General features: G+C 43.5%; 1 protein-coding gene across 1 annotated transcript; it reads left to right on the forward strand.

The window, feature by feature from the left end:
- The first annotated feature begins 3,409 nt into the window (after window positions 1-3,409).
- Window positions 3,410-18,431, forward strand: ZDHHC1 (zinc finger DHHC-type containing 1). The gene is made up of 10 exons (XM_062500201.1): window positions 3,410-3,628; window positions 5,344-5,519; window positions 6,172-6,273; window positions 7,119-7,243; window positions 7,571-7,729; window positions 10,960-11,072; window positions 15,842-15,927; window positions 16,570-16,663; window positions 17,611-17,719; window positions 17,896-18,431. Exons 1-10 carry the CDS (start codon window positions 3,410-3,412, stop codon window positions 18,429-18,431), a joined length of 1,719 nt encoding a protein of 572 aa, XP_062356185.1.

Consider the following 18,431-nt stretch of genomic DNA (forward strand, 5'->3'; position numbering starts at 1 on the left):
GGCATCATCTCGTGCCAACTCCACTGCCATGGGCAGTCACAACTTCCAACACACTGCCCTGAACATCCTGCACAGCCAAGACTGTCCTCAGCTGCCTTGGCAGTGCCTGGAATGCACAGCAGGGCTCCCTGGCACCAGTGAGCAGGGGATGGTGACAGGGGCTGTGCTTCCTTGTGTCCAGGAGACTTCCCTCTGCAACAGCTCTGACAGGAGCAGAGCACATGGCTGGTCAAAACTACAGCTCCCCCGCTCGCCAAGCACTTGAGCTGTCCCCCCTGCACCCATCTTGAGGAGGGTGGGCTCTGAGAACAACTGGAGTGCAGTGCCCCACACTCCTTGGGCACCCGCTGTCACCGCCAGCATGGCCAGACCCCTGCACAGGGAGAGCAGCTGGGAGTTGAAAGGTGACGAGGGCTTTTGGGGACAGCGAGCAAAGGACACGCCGCCTCCAGGACGCCCTTCAGTCCACACACAGAACCCTTCTTAGGAGAGTGTCCGGCCAGAGCCCCTTGCACAAAGGAGCCACTGTGTTCCGGCCATGGGCAGCCCATAAAGAGCTCCTTATGCCCCACCACCAGCACGGCCACCAGGGCCGGGCTCTGCATGGCTGAAGCAGGAGGAAAAGCTCCCCAGGGGCAGCAGAGCTGCGGGCTGGGCTGGGGGGGGGGCGACAGGGCTGCGTCACCAAAATCCACAGCTGGCCTGGGCTGGGATGCAAAGTAGGGAATTACTGGGTAAATATTTATCCCCGTGTGTGAGGTGTTGCAGCCAAAACGGACACCACAAATGGGGTTTTGTGCAGGTTTTCCTCTACCCTTGAAACCTTCAGGTACAACTGGACTAGTCACTTACAGCCACATCACTGGCTAATGACAATAAAAGTTTGCAAAGTTCACTATGAGAAAGGTGTTGTAGCGAGTCCACAGAAGGACAGTGGAGCTGGGTCTGAAGCACAAGTCTGGTGAGGAACTAACGAGGGAGCTGTGAAGGTTCAGCCTGGAGAAAGGAAGTTCAGGGGGGATCTTATCATGCAACAACTCCCTCACTTGAGAGGGTGTCAACCTCTTCTCCCAGGTAACAAATGATAGGACAAGAGGAAATGGTCTTAAGTTGTGCCAGTAGAAGTTTAAATTGGCTATTAGGGAAAATTTCTTTCTGGAAAAGGTGACCAGGCACTGAGACAGGCTGCCTGGGCAGTGGTGAAATCACCGTGCCTGGAAGTGTTCATAAGGTGTGTGTGGATGTGGTACCTGGAGACACGGTTTAGTGGTGAACACGGCAGCACTGGGTTAATGGTTGGACTCAATGATCTCAGAGGTATTTTCCAACCTTACTGCTTCTATGATTCTATTTTCCCAGTGTTCTTGCTGTTTGTCTGGTGACGCACTGAAATGAAATGTTTGCAACACCAAACCTGCCAGACTTCAGGAAACATTTGGACAATGCTCTCAGACACACGGTGTGATTTTTGGGGTATTCCTGTGCAGGGCCAGGAGTTGGACATGAATCCCTTTTGTGAATCCCTTCCATCCCTTCAGGATAATCTATGATTCCAAGATCCAGGCATCCCTGGAATCCGTCTTGCTAGAATTACTGATGCCAGATGATGCTAGGAGGGTTTCAAATTCACCAAATGCTATGTCCTCCTGGTTGCCGAGGGATGTCCTTTATCCTTCACTGACAAACCGATCCTTAGTTCTGCGTCCTTTACTTTGTTTTACTTAAGCACAAACCACTGCAAAGCCTCCAGTAAAATTTCAAAGTCCCCAGTAAAATTCTGCAATCTCATTACGTCACAGTGTAAATCTGAATATATATATTAGCAAAAATGCTACATTTTCATGCCGTAAAGACTGGTCGATATAATAGGGAACAGAATTTCTCAGGAGTGGGATGGTTTTAGCTCACAACCAGCCTCCACCGCTGGCTCACTGGGCATCTTCTGCCCCATCTGTATGGAATGTCACCCCTTGGAAGGCTGGGGAGTGTCGTAGGCAGGATTTTCCCGGGTGTGAAAGGACCCCACTCCGGTGCTGATGCAAGGACGAAGCCTCGCTCTTTCCTCCCCCATTCCGCGCGGAATGATCGCGCCCGGCGCGTTTTGCCCCCTGCGCGCCGCCGTAGCCGTTGCCATAGCGACGAGCCCCGCGGCCCGAGGCCTGCGGAGGCGCCGGGAGATGCCGTGGAGGCCTCAGCCGGGGGCCTCGCGCCCTGCCTGGGCATGAGGCGGGGCCGGGGCCGCTGTCAGCCGCTTCTGCGGGGAGAAGGTAAGGGGTGGGAGGTGGTGGAGTGCGGGAGGGGTCTACGCGGCTGTTACCGGAGTGGCTGCTCAGGAAACCGCCCACCCGGCCCGGCTCCTGGCGCTTGCCCTTGCGTCCCGGTGCCTCTCTCTCTTGTCTACCCCGATAGTGACTTCATGCGTTGTTTTTTATATTCAGTGCTTTCTGGAGCTGGGTATAAAGGCGTGCCAGGCATACCCACTGCGGGTTTTGTAACAGGTAGCTTTAAGTGATGCACGAGCAAGTTTTCAACAGCCTAATGAGATAAGGATTACCTGATTGGTAATGATTTCTCATCAGTGATGAGCCAGTTGCCATGTTGCAACTTAAATAATGAATGCAGGCAGATACTGCTAATTACTTCAAAGGGAAAAGCTAGGAGCCTTTTATTCCAGCCTACTTGTTGATGAAACCATGCTGATTAGCAGAAATTATATTCTCTATTCTTACCCACTCTTCTACCAGTTGACCCAAAAAGACATTTCCAGCCCTTTTTTAGGAACTGAAGAGCTGTTGGCATAGCAAGGTTGGAATTGTCCTGCTCACTCTTTTAGCACGTGGTTCCTCTTTTAGCTGTGGTTCCTTTCTTCCAGCCCTTTGGAATTGTTCTGGCACTGGAACCATTACCAAAAATACCACAAGTGATCCAGAGACCTCCTCCTTTCATCACTCTCCCGTGCATGTTAATCAGACTAATTGAAGTTGTTTGTCATGTTAGATGTTAATTTCACATCCTCTTTACTTACTAAGGAAGGCTGAGAGTGGTGCAGAGGTACCTTGAGTCAGCTCAGGTCCAGCAGAGCTCCTTTGTGCTGGTTTTGTGAAGCTGCCCCTGATCTACTGCCTGATTTGCTCTCCCTGGTATCTCGAGTTTTCTGTCAAATAGAGCAGCCCAACTCTCTGCTGTTAGAAACTCTCCCGGTCCTGTGGCAAGTGAAAAGCAGCATCTAATAATCCACCACAAATTGAAAAAAGGAGAAATTGCTTCTGAGCTCAGAGCCGTTTCTCTTCACCAGTGTAACAATTTTAGTCTCTAACTTTGTCAGCCTTGAAGCATCTCTCCAGCACCAGGGCTCAGCCACAGTACTTTTGTATCACATCTTTTTGTTTTCCATTTTTGATTTCTGTAGATGAATATCTGCAATAAGCCTCATAATAAGATAGCTCCAGAGGATTTGGGTGAAGCTGTCCCTGAGGTGAAGGTCCAACGTGCTCGAAGAAATGGCTGGAGTTGGCCCCTGCACCTGTTCCAGATCATTGCCTGGCTGCTGTTCCTCTTCTTTGCACTGGTTGGCTTTGGAATCCTGGTTCCTCTCCTGCCCCGCCACTGGCTGCCCGCTGGTTATATCATATCCTTGGATCCAGAGGAGAACATGGGCTGGTACAAACTGTCACTGGGGGGTTTTAGGTAGCACAGAAAGCATTGGAGAAAAGCACCGGAGCCAGAATGTTTCTCTGAACTGTAACCATCATCTTGATCATCTCCTGATTATAAAAAAACAGTTCCTTTGAGATCCTCACTTTAGGTCACTGATGTTCTGTTTATCTCCTTCATCACTCTGCATTAAGGTTACTACCTTTGCCTCCAATGCTCTTCTGCTGTTTGCTTCTGCCTATGTGTCTCCTTTGCTTTATATTATTCTACAAGTGTGCTGCAGGGTTTGATAGAAGTCATATGACAAAAGCACCCCCTGAAACATCCTTGTTGTGAAGGCAGCCCCACCTCTCTGTGCTGACTGGTGAGTCATGAAAGGCAGCTTGACATGCTCGTGGTTGTATGGTGGGTTGCTTGTGATGGCTCACAGTGGATGTTCTCCCTGGGCCCTCTCCTGTGTTCAGTAGAAAAATCTAGGAGTGACAGACAAGGTGGTGTGATGTGAACCTCAGAGGAGAGGTCGTACCAGACCTGAGCAGCAGTTTAGTGCACATCTAACAAAGACAGTGAAGCGTCTAGAGGAGAAGCAGCTGAGGACACTTGTCTTATTCAGCTTGGAGCAGCTGGGGAGTGCTCCCAGTGCCCCCTGTACTATCACCTGTGCCCAGGGAAGGAACTTCCTCAAGACCAGACCTTGTTCTAAAGAGATGGGGCATGCATTTACATCATTTATACATCTGACACAGGTGCCTCTAAGTCTTTGATATGTTTGGGATGATTTTGCTTATGATTGTTATGGTTTTTGCACCTGCATGATTTAGACATTAATATAATTAGATCAGTGGTCTTACATCTGCTTAGCTTGCTCAAATCCTTGATATCACAGTTCAAACCTTGTGAATTTGTCTACCAAATATCTTAATAATGCAGTCTAAAGTTACTCTTAATTCAACAGATTAATACTTCCTCAAGTTTTACTTCCAGTTAATAAAGCACTAATGTCTATTTTGTGTCAAAGGCAAATCCCTTCCTGATCTACTTCACCAGCCATCAAAGCTCCAGTGAGCTGGACCTCTCAGAGGCCTCCTTTTTTAACTTACTGCACTGATTTATTTTCTGTAGATCTCAGTGTGATCAGTGATGTGTATATCTGGCTATGTAGAAACAACAATAAATCCTGGATCCTTTGTAGGAGCCTGGTTTAAAGGTGTGCTCCTCTTCCTTGGGATTCTAAGGAAAAGGAAAGCAAGGTAATCAATACTGCTTCCTTGATGTGACCTTATTTTTCTTGGAAGTCTGGTCCAGTGAAAAGGCATGTGCACAGCCTTAACCACGCTCCTTTCCAAGGAGTCTGCATGGACTAAGAAACTTGGACCTATGTCAGCAGTCTGTACTTGAGGTCAGATTCTGATAAGTACAGGTAACTTTTAAAGACTTTCTGTGCTAGGAAGGACACTTCTGCAGGGCAAAGTAGTACACAATGAGGAGGGAAGTTCCTATAAATTTAGTTATCTTTTTCCAGAGGATATTTATTACAAGGCAAATGTCTCTATCAGTAAAGCTCAGATTAATGTGCTGCAATCAGTTATGTAGAAATTTCTAATTCTATGCAATGCATTTCTCATCTGTGTGGGATTTGTGTATTAAGGATTAAAAGACATGTGTTAAATCCTTAACTGTGTGCTTTAGTGTCCAGGAGTGTGTTTTATCTACCATTTAGTCGTTCATCTTACTGCAGTTTCCATTGATCCTGCGGATGCAAATGTGCGAGAAAAAAACTATCTGGGGCCTCTGGCCACCTTCAACCGTAACCAACACTCACATGTCATTGAGAACCATCACTGCCATGTCTGTGATGTAGATGTGTAAGTATCTTTTCTTTCTACTGCTCTGTCTTCCATCACCATTGCATTTCACCATTAGTCCTTAACATCAGACTGTAAGGTTTGAAATTGAGCCCCTGAACTGCTACAGTGCAAGTTAAGCTTCATCCTGTGGCAGGGTTCAGGTAGTTGGGTAGGGGCCTTCTGTCAAATGTGCACAGGGTTCTCTGTTTTATTTCATTACTCACATTGTGTGGAGAAGGCTGTATTGTGCCATGTTCCCTGGGTGTTGGTGTTTTACCTAACAGTGTATAACTATGGTGTGTGTGTGTGTGTGTGTGTGTGTGTGTGTGTGTGTGTGTGCTTGTCTCTGGCTGGATGCTGGCCAGTTGCAGGAAATTCTTGGAGGTCAGGCATTAAGATCAAGTTCTGTAGTACTGCTGAAGGGATTCAAATAAGAATTCAGCAATCTCCAAATTAAAAATCATGCAGCACAACGAAAGGTGAATTTTGTAGTGTTTGATATTGTGGTCCAGCAGTGACAGAGAAGTTTGGGAGATTGAGTACTCCTGGTACAGGAGGTTTACTCACTATTACCAGGATCTCTGCTGCTGTATCCCCCTGTGTTTGAGTCACTGAAAAGTCATAGTAATGAGCTGGTGCTGCCATGCTTATGCCACCCTTTCTTTGGCAGGAGTGCCAAGTCAAAGCACTGTGGAACTTGCAACAAGTGTGTGTGTGGCTTTGATCATCACTGCAAATGGCTCAACAACTGTGTGGGAGAGAGGAATTACTGGTAAGAGTAATTCTTACCAGTGTTGAAGCACAACACTGCATCAGTAATGTGGCTCCTTCTCTTTCCAAGGTTTTTCTGTGTCTCAGTCCAGTCTGTACTTAGCCATGCAGAACCTCTTTTCTTTTATCCCCTGGCTGAATAGAACCAGTCTTGAGAAAACTAGATGGAAAATACAAGCATAATCATGACATTCAAATAACCAGGGATAAAATTCCTGAACTTAGAATATTGTAGCTGAACATCTGTAAGTAAAAACAGAGAACACAGAGTTATTATTTGGTATTAGGAAAAGCTTACAGGATATTAATTGGGTGTCCTTAGTGCTTCTGAAAGCTGGAGTAGGAATGGAACCATGATGGTGCTGCTCCAATTTGAAACAGCCTGCATCTAGATCATGTGCTTTCCCTACAAGGCTTGCCAGTTGGCTGGAGTCACAGCAGCATGTAGGGACCTCTAATCCATGCCAGGTTTGAGATGAGAATAAAAAGACTGTCAGTGATGCTTTTCAATTCATTTTTCTCCACTTAAACCCCATGGAAAGCAAAGTGGTGGTGTTGCTGGGTGCCATGTTATACTGCCTTCAGATTTTGTGCAGCGAGCTCTTTGTCTGTCCTAGATATACTTGACTGTTTTGTAACAATGGTTGCACTAAAGGGTCACAGTTTAGTCCCTCAGAGTAACAAATAGTAAGTAAAGCTGTTCACCAGTACCTATCATAAATGTAAGAAAGTGTGGCAGTAATTTGAGATAGCTGTCTGTCTCTCTCTATCTTTATTAGAAGCTGGGATATTGAATTGTATGTGTGATATTATTGAAGCCACTGAGACCTCTCCCTTACCTGGCAGGCTCTTTTTGAACTGTGTGCTGTCTGCCATTCTGGGCCTGGGACTTCTGCTGCTCATCGCTTTCTACGTCTTTGTGGAGTTCTTCATCGACCCCATGGTGCTTCGCTCTGACCAGCACTTTGATGGTACAGCAGTGCTTCACATGAGCATCCTGGGAACCAGCCAGCATATCTTGATGAGGGTTTGGATTCTGTGAGCTCTTCCACTAAGGAGGAACTCCATTCCTTATTGCTTCAATTTTATATTTCTGTTAGAGTATCCCAGCTCAGCTGGATGGAATTTCCTTACAGAGCTAATTGCTCTTCATAAAAGCCTTGCAGGCACCAGATTTCTTAGGCCTCCAGTGCACAATGGGTCTGCAGCTACTTTTGAGTTAACAGGATTTCCAGCTGTAAAGTTTATTTAGAGGTAATTCATACCTGGACATATCTCCAACTCTCTTTGTTTTACAGCTTTGAGAAACCACATGGACCGCTGGTTTGTGTTTCTTCCTGCATCTCCTGTTGAGACTCGGGCACCTGCCATTTTGGTGACAGCTGGGATTTTTATTCTTCTGAGCCTAGTGACCATGATCCTGCTGGGCCACCTCTTGACCTTTCACATCTATCTCTGTAGGTGTTTTGTTTCTGTCATCTACACCCCCACTTCATTTTTGCTTATCTTCTACTCATCCTGCATTCACTGTGTATTCACCTGTGTCACTAATATACCCCCATTGTGCAAGATTGCCATTGAAAATGTGCAAAATTAGGATTTAATGTTATATTTCTGAGTTCCCCCCTGTACCAGGTAGGCTTATTCAGGGCATGTGTAATGTGGGACTTATGTTGGGCCTCTGCAGCCATGCTTAAGCTATTTTATCCTGAAACTGAAAGCAGGTGGGAGGGTATTGGAGGGACCAAGTGGGATGAATTGGTCAGTCCAAGCTTGGTGCCAGCAATGGCAGATTCAGATTGACTCCACATCTGGGCTTTGTGAGTCTTCTCACAGTGCTCCCCAGTACTTCTGTTGTGTGAGAGAGCCTTTTTTTTTTCCCTTACCCCAGAGAAGTGTGGATGTACAGAGCTAAATTTCTGATTGGAGCAATGCCATCCAAGTTAAGGTCCCTTTGTGGAAATTGTACCATATTGATACAAGATTTGTGGAATTCAGAGGAAGAGGCTTTCAGAAAGGCTTCTCTTTTGATCTACTGCCTGTTGCTCTGTCAAGAAAGGATATTTATGTTTGTTTATGTAGAGATGGGCATCAAGAACTTTTTTTCAGCCATCATCTAAAATTAAGCCAATGCTTTTTTGGCTGCTGATGAAAGTCATGATAGGGAAAGATCTTACATTTGCAGTAGTTGGTGGTGCCAGAAGTGGGAAAGCAGGGATGTGGTTGAAGAGAAGTGAGGACAGCAGTGACAGAGGATCCTTGGATGGATTTTCAGGTTCTCAGTTAACAGACCTGCAGATGCCAACATAAACTAGGTCAGCACAAGCCAGCACGACTCCAGAAGCAAAACAGTTTCACTGCTCAAGTGTAGTGTTCGATAGGTGAGTGTTTCCCAGCTGGCGTCCTCAGTGAGGGATTGTTTTCTTCTACTATCTCTGAGCTTGACTGAAATTTGGGCATGCTGCAATTTTACTTCCTTGGCAGAATTCACAGTTGGCTTTTCTGGTTAATGGCAGTGCCTGGAGATTTGAAAGGTTGATCTAGCACTTTTTAAAGACAAAAAGCATAGCAAAGCTCCAGGGATGTTTCTTCTGAACGGAAAAGGATTATTCTGTTTAGCCCCGAGTGATATTTATCCTGTCCTTGTGTGCAGCTTCCACAAGAGGGTGCTCCCTGCCTGAGATAATGACCTGCTTTATCTGTCAGACAAACCTCTGTGTGTGCCGCTAGTTGTGCTCTGAGCTTGGGGGAGATTTTGCTGCTCCTGTCTTGGGGTGATTCTTTTTCCTCTTTCAGAATAACTTTCAAGCCAAATTAACTTCTACTTTTGCCTCAGTTTTAAATCTTACTTTATGAGTATGCATTGCACTTACCACTGCATTTGCACTTAGTATTGGCTTTCAGAGAAACAAAGTATATCTGAATTTAAACTCCTTATTTCATACCTGTAATTGTCAACAGTCTCCTCTGAATGTTTTAAGGTAGACAGTGTTGTAATGAACTGTCTTCCCTCCTTTGGGACTCGAAGTACACTTTACCAATTCAAATGTAATTACTGTTGGTCAGTATTTCTTCATATACCTTTCTTTTTTTCAGTAATTAAATTATAGAAATTAAATAGCACCCATGTGAGTGGTACTGCCCTTAGGCTTCCCATTAAAAAATGGCCTAAATCAGGTATGACTATTAAAATTTAGTATCTAGCTTTGTTACAAGTTAAAATTTGAGAGTTACTCTCCAGATTTTAATTACTCACTATGATCACTCAAAGAAAGTAGGTTATTCTCAAAATATTAGGTCCATGTGTTCAAAATTACTAGTCTTGATTCAGACTCAGTTCTGGAGGCATTTGGTGAAGCATGGCACTTCAGAAGCTTGGAAGGATGATGTTTTTTTTTTTTCTTCAATACCAAGAGGCTGATAGCAGAATAAAAAGAAAAAAGTGGTAGAGAATATAGGAAAGCATATAGGGTTATTAACAGACTGATTATATTTTGTGTGTAATGTGCTTCAGTGTTATCTGGCCAAAAAAATGCAGTATTTTAACTAAATAGGTCTAATAAAATATTCTAAAAGTTACACTGTAAGTATTCAGAAACCAACAAAATCCAAATTAGCAATGGTTAATAGGCCTTTGCTTAGGAGGCAACATTCTGGTTTTTGAAGACAGCGAAGGGTGCCATTCTAAGAGCACTTGCCAGCACCCTGCACTGTCCCTGTTAAGTAATCACTTGGCTGCAGACTCACATTCATCTCTATGTTCTATCTTCTTGGCCAAATGGATCCTGAATTTTTATTTCTTCATAAAGTGATTGCTTTAGCAGAGGGGTATCTCTTCTCTGCTCTCCCTCACTTTTCTGTGAAGTAGTCCTGTGTTCAGGACATGGTTTGGAGAGCTAAGAGATCGGTGACATAAATGTCTTCAGACAGAGGGAGGATTTTAGTCCAGATGATCCTAGGCATCTGCTTTAACTGCTGTGCTTCTGTAAAAAAAGAGGAATAACTACCAGGCTGTGCACTAAAGCCCTTCTACATCCATTTCTGAGATGTATTTTCTAAAAATTCTTAAGGTCATTATGGGAAGAATGTCTGTGTTTTGGTCTCCGTTGGGTCTCATGAAGAAACCAAGCTGCTCAGAAACGTCGCATGCTTTTGGTCATTCATGAAAGCAGATATGTTTGCATGGGGACCTGGAGAGTTGATAAAATGAGTCACATGAACTCTGGGCACATGTGTTTGTCACGAGGCAAGCTGTGCATTTGATGCTTGTTGGTTTGCACATTAAGTGTCTCAATCACTACAGGATACACTAACCTGCTCAATTTCTTCTCTCCATTTAGCACCATGTACCTTCTGATTGCCCACTGAGCTTTTTGTAAAGTACAAATCTTAAACCTGTTGGGCATGAATAATGGATTTGGCCTGAAATGAACTGAACAAATTACTACAGTATAGAAGGCTGTAGCATTCTATGACACTTTAGAACAGCAGGACTATAAGAAAGTGTTGTGATGGTGACAGTAAAGGATATAGTAGGATGTACAGTGCACATGTACTTTTGGCTTAGATTATCAGTTTCTTCATGTTTATAGTTACCATTTGATTGTATAGTTATCCAGCCTGTTTGTATAAGTGCAGTCAGGGTGGGGCCTTTCCTGTGCTGACAGGTCTCTTTCTTCCCTTTCAGTGTGGCACAAGTTGACTACGTATGAGTACATCCTGCAGCAGCGTCCCCAGCAGCAGCCAGACAAGGTAGAGGAGAAACAGGAGTCTTGTTCCTCCCAAGTGAGACCCAGTCAGGTACACATCCTACTTTCAGTCCATTTCTCAAAAACAGCCTTACTTGTTTGCTGTGTGAACTTTGCTTCACTTTCTTGAGCTCCATATTTTAAAGGCAGTTGCTAGACATAAGTCTTCAGAGGTGCTTTGATGGAGTTGAGTAGGATGTGAAAGAGTGCAAGGCCTGTAATTCCATGAACACTTTAGGTGTAAGCATGTACTGCTTTCAAAGGAATCAGTCCCACCCACTCTCTTCCTCCACCACTTGTTTTGGGCCCTGCACTATCTTGTCTCTTCTGCCAGCACAGCTGTTCATTAGGACAGGGTGGGGGAACTCATCTGAGTAACAATAAACTTTATTAAAAAAATAGTTGAGCTGACCCAGCTCCCTCCCATTCGGTTCACTGAGCAGTCACATAAATGCCTGGCTCAGCACAAGTGAGGGTGACTGAAGAGTGGGAAGAATCCTCTCCCTGAAAAGGACAGGACCATCTGTTTGTGTGGCACTGTACATCTTGGGGGCTTGTGTCATGACTTCACATGAGACAGCTTCTAGGGCTAGGGAAACTGGGGCTAATCACTGAGCAGCTATTAATACCAATAATTTAACCACCTTCAAAGTGAAAAGGACACAAGTTTTTCAGAAATGACCCAGGTATCTGCTTTTCTTTGAAATGTCTGTATAATGATAAGGGTCCTTGTTATTACCATGATGTTGATCTATATCTCTGTAAAAAGAGTTCTGCAAGCTTTTAAGTGCTACTAGACTCTGCAGAGGCAGATGTATCAGGCTCTGAATTGTGAGTTTCAGTGTAATTTATTTTGCCTTGTAGCAAAATTAATTATTTGATTAATTCAAATTTTGACTGGACACATTCTGTACTGACTTTGGCAGGGGCTTGAACTAGAAATTTCCTAGTCTAAATTATTCTGTGGTTCTCAGTCATGTGTAACTTTTCATTTTATGCAAGTAAGTTATCTACTATACAAACAGTTCTGTATTTCATAAGAAATTAATTAAATACAAGCTTAATCCAAGTATTCTCTGTATAGATACTGGGATCTCTAGATTCATCCACAGTTCTTCCTTATCAAAGCAAAGGGGAAAGTGAACTCATTCAGTTTTGTATAATATGAAGGCCCTAGGTTTTCATATATGTTTTTTACTGTTTTGGAAAAGCTGAACTTTCAGTTTAAACAGAGGTTTCCATAACAACAAAAATATTTGGCACTTTGTTTCACAGAGCTTTGCTTACTATGAAAATTAAAACATTAATAAAGCATTAGTTCTAATCATGTAGTTACTGAATTTTATTTGATACTGAAAAGGTATTTGAACAGGGGTGGACTTCATGTGTTTGTGCACATTTGGGATGTTGACATTCAGTGATGTTCTCCTGTCTGCACTCATTCTTATCTAGGTATGTGTGAATATGGTTAATTTGAAGCAGCAAGGTGAAAAGGAGTTTGATGTTTCAGGATTGCAGTTAGGACCTTGGGGAACAAGAAAGACTGGATGATGCCCAGTAACATTGTTAAGAAAAATGTTAACCCACCAGATTTTCCTTGTTTCTTGCATAGCAACCAGAGATAAACACAAACAAATAGATTGGAGTAGGAGGACACCAAGTGACTTGCCTTTTGTAAGCTGTGTTGAATACAGCTTTCTTTAGCTTGAACACTGCAACCCTTTGTAATTGATCCAACATGTTGTAAGCATAAAATGGAAATCATCCTCTTCCCACTTTTGTTTGTACTGTTCATTCATTTTAGGGACTAAGAAGAAACATGCCTTTCCCCTTTAATGCTTGTTTTTGAGCCTTATTCAAGCTTGAGTGTTGATTTTGGCTTCAGTTTTCCATGTTGGTCTGTGGTTAAGTCTTCGGCTATGTTCAGGTTAAAGGATTCTTGATCAGCATAAAGGATTCTTATATACTTGTAGGATCCACAAAGTAAGAGCCCTAATTTTGCACGATTCAGTGGTTCAGATGCCACAAAATATGCAAAACAGTTGGACACATTGGGCCTTTGCTTCTATTGCCATACCTAAAGCAGGATGTGCAAGCAACCATTTTTTCTGTAGTCATTTGCAGTCCAAAGAAATATAAACTTAACCAAACCCTATGCTTTAATGCATAATTGCATTCATGCCAGGGAGCTGGCTTTCATATGAGGCCAGCTGGGATGTGATTCTTCTCACATTCCTAAAGCTTTGAACTTGCTTTGGAAACGGATTCAGGTTGGTGGGGTTTGATTTTAAATACTAAACACAGATTTTACTCAGGTTCCCTTACATTTTCAGAGTTGTTTCTTTCTTCCAATGTCAATGTAAGACGAACTTAGTCTTCACTCTCAGCCTCAACACTTGCTACAGACCCACTTTCCTTGAGACAAGAGCTCTTTTTTTCCTTGAGACAAGACATAACTTTTTCAGTTAAGCTTCCCCTCCAGGCAGACAGCACTTCAGGGCACTTCCTGGCACTGAAGTGGCTGATAAGGGCAGCTGCAGTGGGGAAGGGAGCTGAATCCATCCTAGGCTTGTAAACCATGGACCTTGGGGTGGTCACAGCCAGAACTTGGTGAACATGGCCAGGATTTGCACGGGGGCAGAACTTGGGCAGTCTATCAATCCAGCAGTCTGCTTTCAGCAGGAGCAGCAGCTTTATCCTCACAATCCAGTTGCAAAGGGTGGTTTGTCTTGTTGCTGCAGTGGAAGGATTCTGACTCTCCTGCTAAGTGCCTGGGAGCAGAGGGAAACTTGGCTGTGCTGTGGCTGTAGCTTGTGTCACACTGTGAGACAACATTGTATTTTCTACTGATTGAGTCTCATTTGTTTTTGTAGTCAGCTCTAATACTTTATTTTCATCTATGTGGCTGCTTTGGTTCTACATTATTTATAGAAGGCTGAAATGAACAAAAATGGATTTCAAAAGGCTCTTTCATTCCTTGCTTGGAAAGAAATTGTCCATGTTATTCTCAAAATGAATCATTTATTAAGCTCCCTTGAAATGCCAGTCGTGCAGTCCTGTTTGTGAGCTATGGACATTGAGTACTGATTGTTTTCAGTTCTTCTGTGCACTGAGACATCTCCTGCTGCAGCTTATTTCAGCCATGACCTGCTTCCCTCTGAAAAGACCTGCATCTGCTGCCTGTACACTCACAGTGGCACGAGACTGTGTCTGTCTCCTTTCCATGTGTCTCAGGTGCATAAGGCCTGAATGTAAATCTTGATTGATTTGCCAAGGAGCTTTAAGGAGACATCTGCGTACACTGTGTTCAGCTGGTGATGAGTGATGATCTGACTTGAGTTACAAGTTCCAATTTAAATACATGTAGTAAATTTCTGCAGATTATTAATCTTGCACTTGGATAAATTTTTAAATTAGAAAGTCAAGGTTTTGACTGCTAAACCAATTCCCTTCAGATGTTATGTTACCACCTATAAAACAGCTAAAATTATTACTTTTTTCTCTCTTTATTTGCCTTTCCTTTTTATTCCTGACATCTGAAATGATTTCTTGGCTGCCAGTGAATGTGCAGCTCCATGAATTGTTTTCTAGTTCAGAGACTGTTGCTTTGTATATAAAGTTTACACTGCTTTTCCCACATGCTTCACTTTCCATCTTGACCTCTAGCAATATTGATTTTTTTGTCATTTTACCAGCCTGTAATTTAATATTGCAAAGATCTTCCGCAGCTCTTTGCGGTTGGCTTTCATTTTTAATGCCTTACATCAGGGAGTGTCATCACCAGGCTTCTCACTGCTCTTTTCTTTTGTTGATTGTTTATGAATTCGTTGAAGTGCAGAGGCCCTGAATCTCTCAGGAACCCATTTGTGGTGTATCCAACTTTGACTTCATTTTCTCAAATTTGCTGATCAGGCTGTTCAGAAAAATTGATCTTCATGGCCTTGTTTTAACTATTTTTGAAGCTAATACCTATCACATTTTAAATCCTTCCATCTTAACCTAAGAATTACTTTAAAATATCTTTATAGTCACTGAACAGTGAAATACTAATGGAGAAGTTCTCTTGATGATTATGCAAGTTTAAGAGCAGCTGATAAGTGGTATCAAGGTTCTTCTGAGCATGGTTTATCCTTTTTTTATAACAGTGCTTCATACCCTTCATCCCTTGGTACTCTGATCATCCTAACTGGTACTTTTGAGGGAGACCTGGGGTCCTTTCCTGTAATGCAGCACTTGGATTTAGGAGGCTTATTCTTATAATGTTTCTGAAAATACACGATTTTCAAGTTCAGTTGCCATTACTCTGAGCTCATCTATACCTGAGGCAAGTAAGCAGTATATCACACTCTTTTTTAAAAATCAGCAGGTCTTAGCCATACAGGGTCACACAAGAAATAGAAAACACTTTATGTTTTTTCTGTATATTTCATGCTTCCATCTTCCTCACCGCCATTTGCATTTAAAAGACATTTTTTTGCATTCACTGCAGAGCTCCTCAGATTGAACTCTGCAACTAAAGAAAGCTTTAAGTGGTATTTTGAATGTGGTCCTAAGAAATGACTAAGCTGATCTCTGTAAGTGTGATTTGGTTTAGAGTCACATGAAATAGTGACTGGACTAAATTAATTAATCAAAGACTTCTAATTGTGCCAATCTTGGTTTTCCATCTTCTTAAGCAGCAGTTTCCTGCTGTGCTACCTGTAAGGAAAAAATATGTCTGGCATGAGGAGAAAGAGTAAATCTGTAATGAAAATCCCTCTTCTCCCCTGTGATTATATTAGTCTCAAAATGTTTTTTGGTTTTTTTTTTTCTTTTTTTCAGGAAGCAGATTTATTGTCAGGTAATCCTGGCTATACAGACCCTGGAATTCAAGTAGAGGAATTCTCAACAGTAACTTCAGGAAAAAGGTGAGAAAAGTCAAGGATAAGATTCTCCCAGCAGCATGTGTGGTGAAGGGGAAATTGCTATCAAGGTCGCTGATGGGCCCTAAGACAAAAGTACTTAGAAGGATAGGGAGCACCAGTGTTTTGAGCAAGGCATGGTGAAATATTTGAGTTTCACAAGGGTAGATACCTACAGGAATACTTGCTTTCCCTCTCCTGGGAAAATAGCATTCCTAGAATGCTCTCTTTAGGCTGTTTTATATTAAATATTTTATATGAAACTGGTTTCTATTAATTGATTTATATTAAAATTCCTCTAAGGCTGGCTGATTTGTCCTGTAGCTCCTCTGTTGAGCTCATTATAGTTACATGCTTTCAGGTTGTGGAGAAATGCATCACAACAGTTACAAGTTTATAAGACGGGCAAGCACTCATGGGAAAACAGGATCCTTGTCTCTTAATTAGTCCTTTCCTGTTAACTTGTGTGCCTGGGGATTTCCTTCTTATTTTGCACAATTGTGCAGGAAGTTCCCCTGAAGTTTTGCTGGGAATGCTGTGTAAGGCAGGGGAGCCTGTGATCAGCCTGATCTGTACACGCAGGCAAAGAGGGAATGAGACTTTGGTCCTTAAGGAATTAATCACTTTGTGTGTCTGCTGTGTTTTTAGCTTTCCAAAGCTCTATGTCCATAACCAAGAAGGTGACCCCAAGCAGAGTTCATCCTCTGAGTCCCCGTCTCTTCACTCTGTGGCCACTCCTCAGGTAAGGAGGATTTGCCACACACTCACCCAGGTGTTTGGGCATGCTCACTCTAGAGTAGGCTGTGCTTACCCTCTGCTCACACAGGCTCTGCCCCCCCCAGTGTGTGTCTGCAGGTGTGGCTGTGCCTTGTAGTCACCAAATCCAGGTGTTGTTCTCCTGTCTCTTCTTACAGGCATGATCAGAGCTATGCTACAGTCCCCTCATAAGCTCACAGCTGTAACACAGCTGTAAGCCAATGCCTTGCTGCCCCAGTGCAGCTCAGTAACTCTGGCTATACTGCTTTGTTGATGTAAGAAACTCTGCATGTTTCTGTAGAACAAAATCCAACAGTTTAAATGTTCAAATAAAGCACCTGCCCAGGGAAGGATGGTGTGTATGGATATGGAGCTTGAGTGTATGGAACAGCTCCCCAAAGTCTTGGACTGGGCTCCTGATATTCATGTATCTGCATCCAGATGCTCTCTCCTCTTGCTCAAATGGCAGGTGGTGGTGCTTTTCCTCTTTCCTCCAAGCTTATTAATGAGGCTTGCCATCTAGATGGTAAGAAAAAATAATTTTCATCTATACTGTATTTGGGACAAGGACTGTCCCTTTCTTGGGATATCCTGTGCTGTGTGAGTTTTGGTCCCCTCTTCTTGTTTGGCTTTACAAATGCAAGTGACCAGTGTCTTGTAGAACCCCCAGGTCTGTGAGACAACAGCTTAAGGGTACCTACACAGACAGTCACTGTATGCAGATAACGTGGGTGTGTGTTCATTAATGCCTGTTCTCTATTACTGCTTTGTTGTAGCTCAGTCTTAAACAGTAAAATTTTCTTGGACTTTAGTTAAACCTAGTGCTCATTATTCAAAGTAGGAAGAATTAAAGTGGTAACAAGTGAAAAAATAGTCTCCTTACTTTGGGCTGGTGAAGTGACTTCTCTTCTCTTGGGCCACTTGCTTTCACAGCAACAAAAGAAAAGAAGAAAGAAAATGCAGAAAGCTTCTTCTTCAGCAATGGACAGTGGATCTAAAGCACATGCTGCACCTTGGCCCTCATTCCCAGATCCCCCTTCAGGTGAGAATGCACCTGATTCAGCAGCTTCTCTGCTGAATCTTGCATAAATATATATATGATTTGCTTTAACATTAGTGGATCAGCCATACCAGAGTTCCTGGGCTTGTTGATATCTTTGTGAGGCTGAGATCTCTCTCTCTCCTTAAGGTTTCTTCTCCCTTTATTTCCATCTGCAGAGTTCCCAGCCACAGCTGCTGCCACCTCACCTTCCCACAGCCTTCACCTCTTAGTGCCAGCTTTTCCTCTGAGAGCTGTTGTGTCCCCCAGCAGCATGGGCCTCATCCAGGCAGCAGAAACCCCAGCTGACCATCACTCAGAGTCCTCTGAGTCCATGGATGAGATTCCTGTAGCTCAGATTTGCCTTGGGAGCCCAGTCCTTCAAGGGCCTCCTACAAATAACTCAGGCAACTCTCAACATTATCCCTTGTCCACAGACAATCCCAGAGGAGACAGGAAGAAGAATTTTTATTCTGAGCACAAGGTCAAAAGGAGAAGCTGCCAGCAGAATAGACGCATGGAACGAGACCTGGAACTTTTTTCTAAGATTCCTGCTGTGTTTGTAAGTAAGAGCAGTGGAGAACCTCTTGTCCCTCAGCCCCAGCCCAGTGAGAGCACGTCCGAGCCTGACCACAGAAAATGCACCAGCAAGCAGCATGTGGGCACACATGATCCATTCTCAAAGGACATAAGGACAAGCACCACAGCGGCCTAG

This window comes from Cinclus cinclus, chromosome 11, assembly GCF_963662255.1.
Source record: "Cinclus cinclus chromosome 11, bCinCin1.1, whole genome shotgun sequence".
NCBI lineage: Eukaryota > Metazoa > Chordata > Aves > Passeriformes > Cinclidae > Cinclus > Cinclus cinclus.

Bases quoted from the DNA above. Each gene is read 5' to 3' on its own strand.
- ZDHHC1 (XM_062500201.1), top strand. From the start codon at position 3,410: ATGAATATCTGCAATAAGCCTCATAATAAGATAGCTCCAGAGGATTTG. The intron at 7,244-7,570 runs GTACAGCAGTGC...TTTGTTTTACAG, and splicing joins CTCTGACCAGCACTTTGATG to CTTTGAGAAACCACATGGAC. The intron at 16,664-17,610 runs GTAAGGAGGATT...TTGCTTTCACAG, and splicing joins ACTCTGTGGCCACTCCTCAG to CAACAAAAGAAAAGAAGAAA.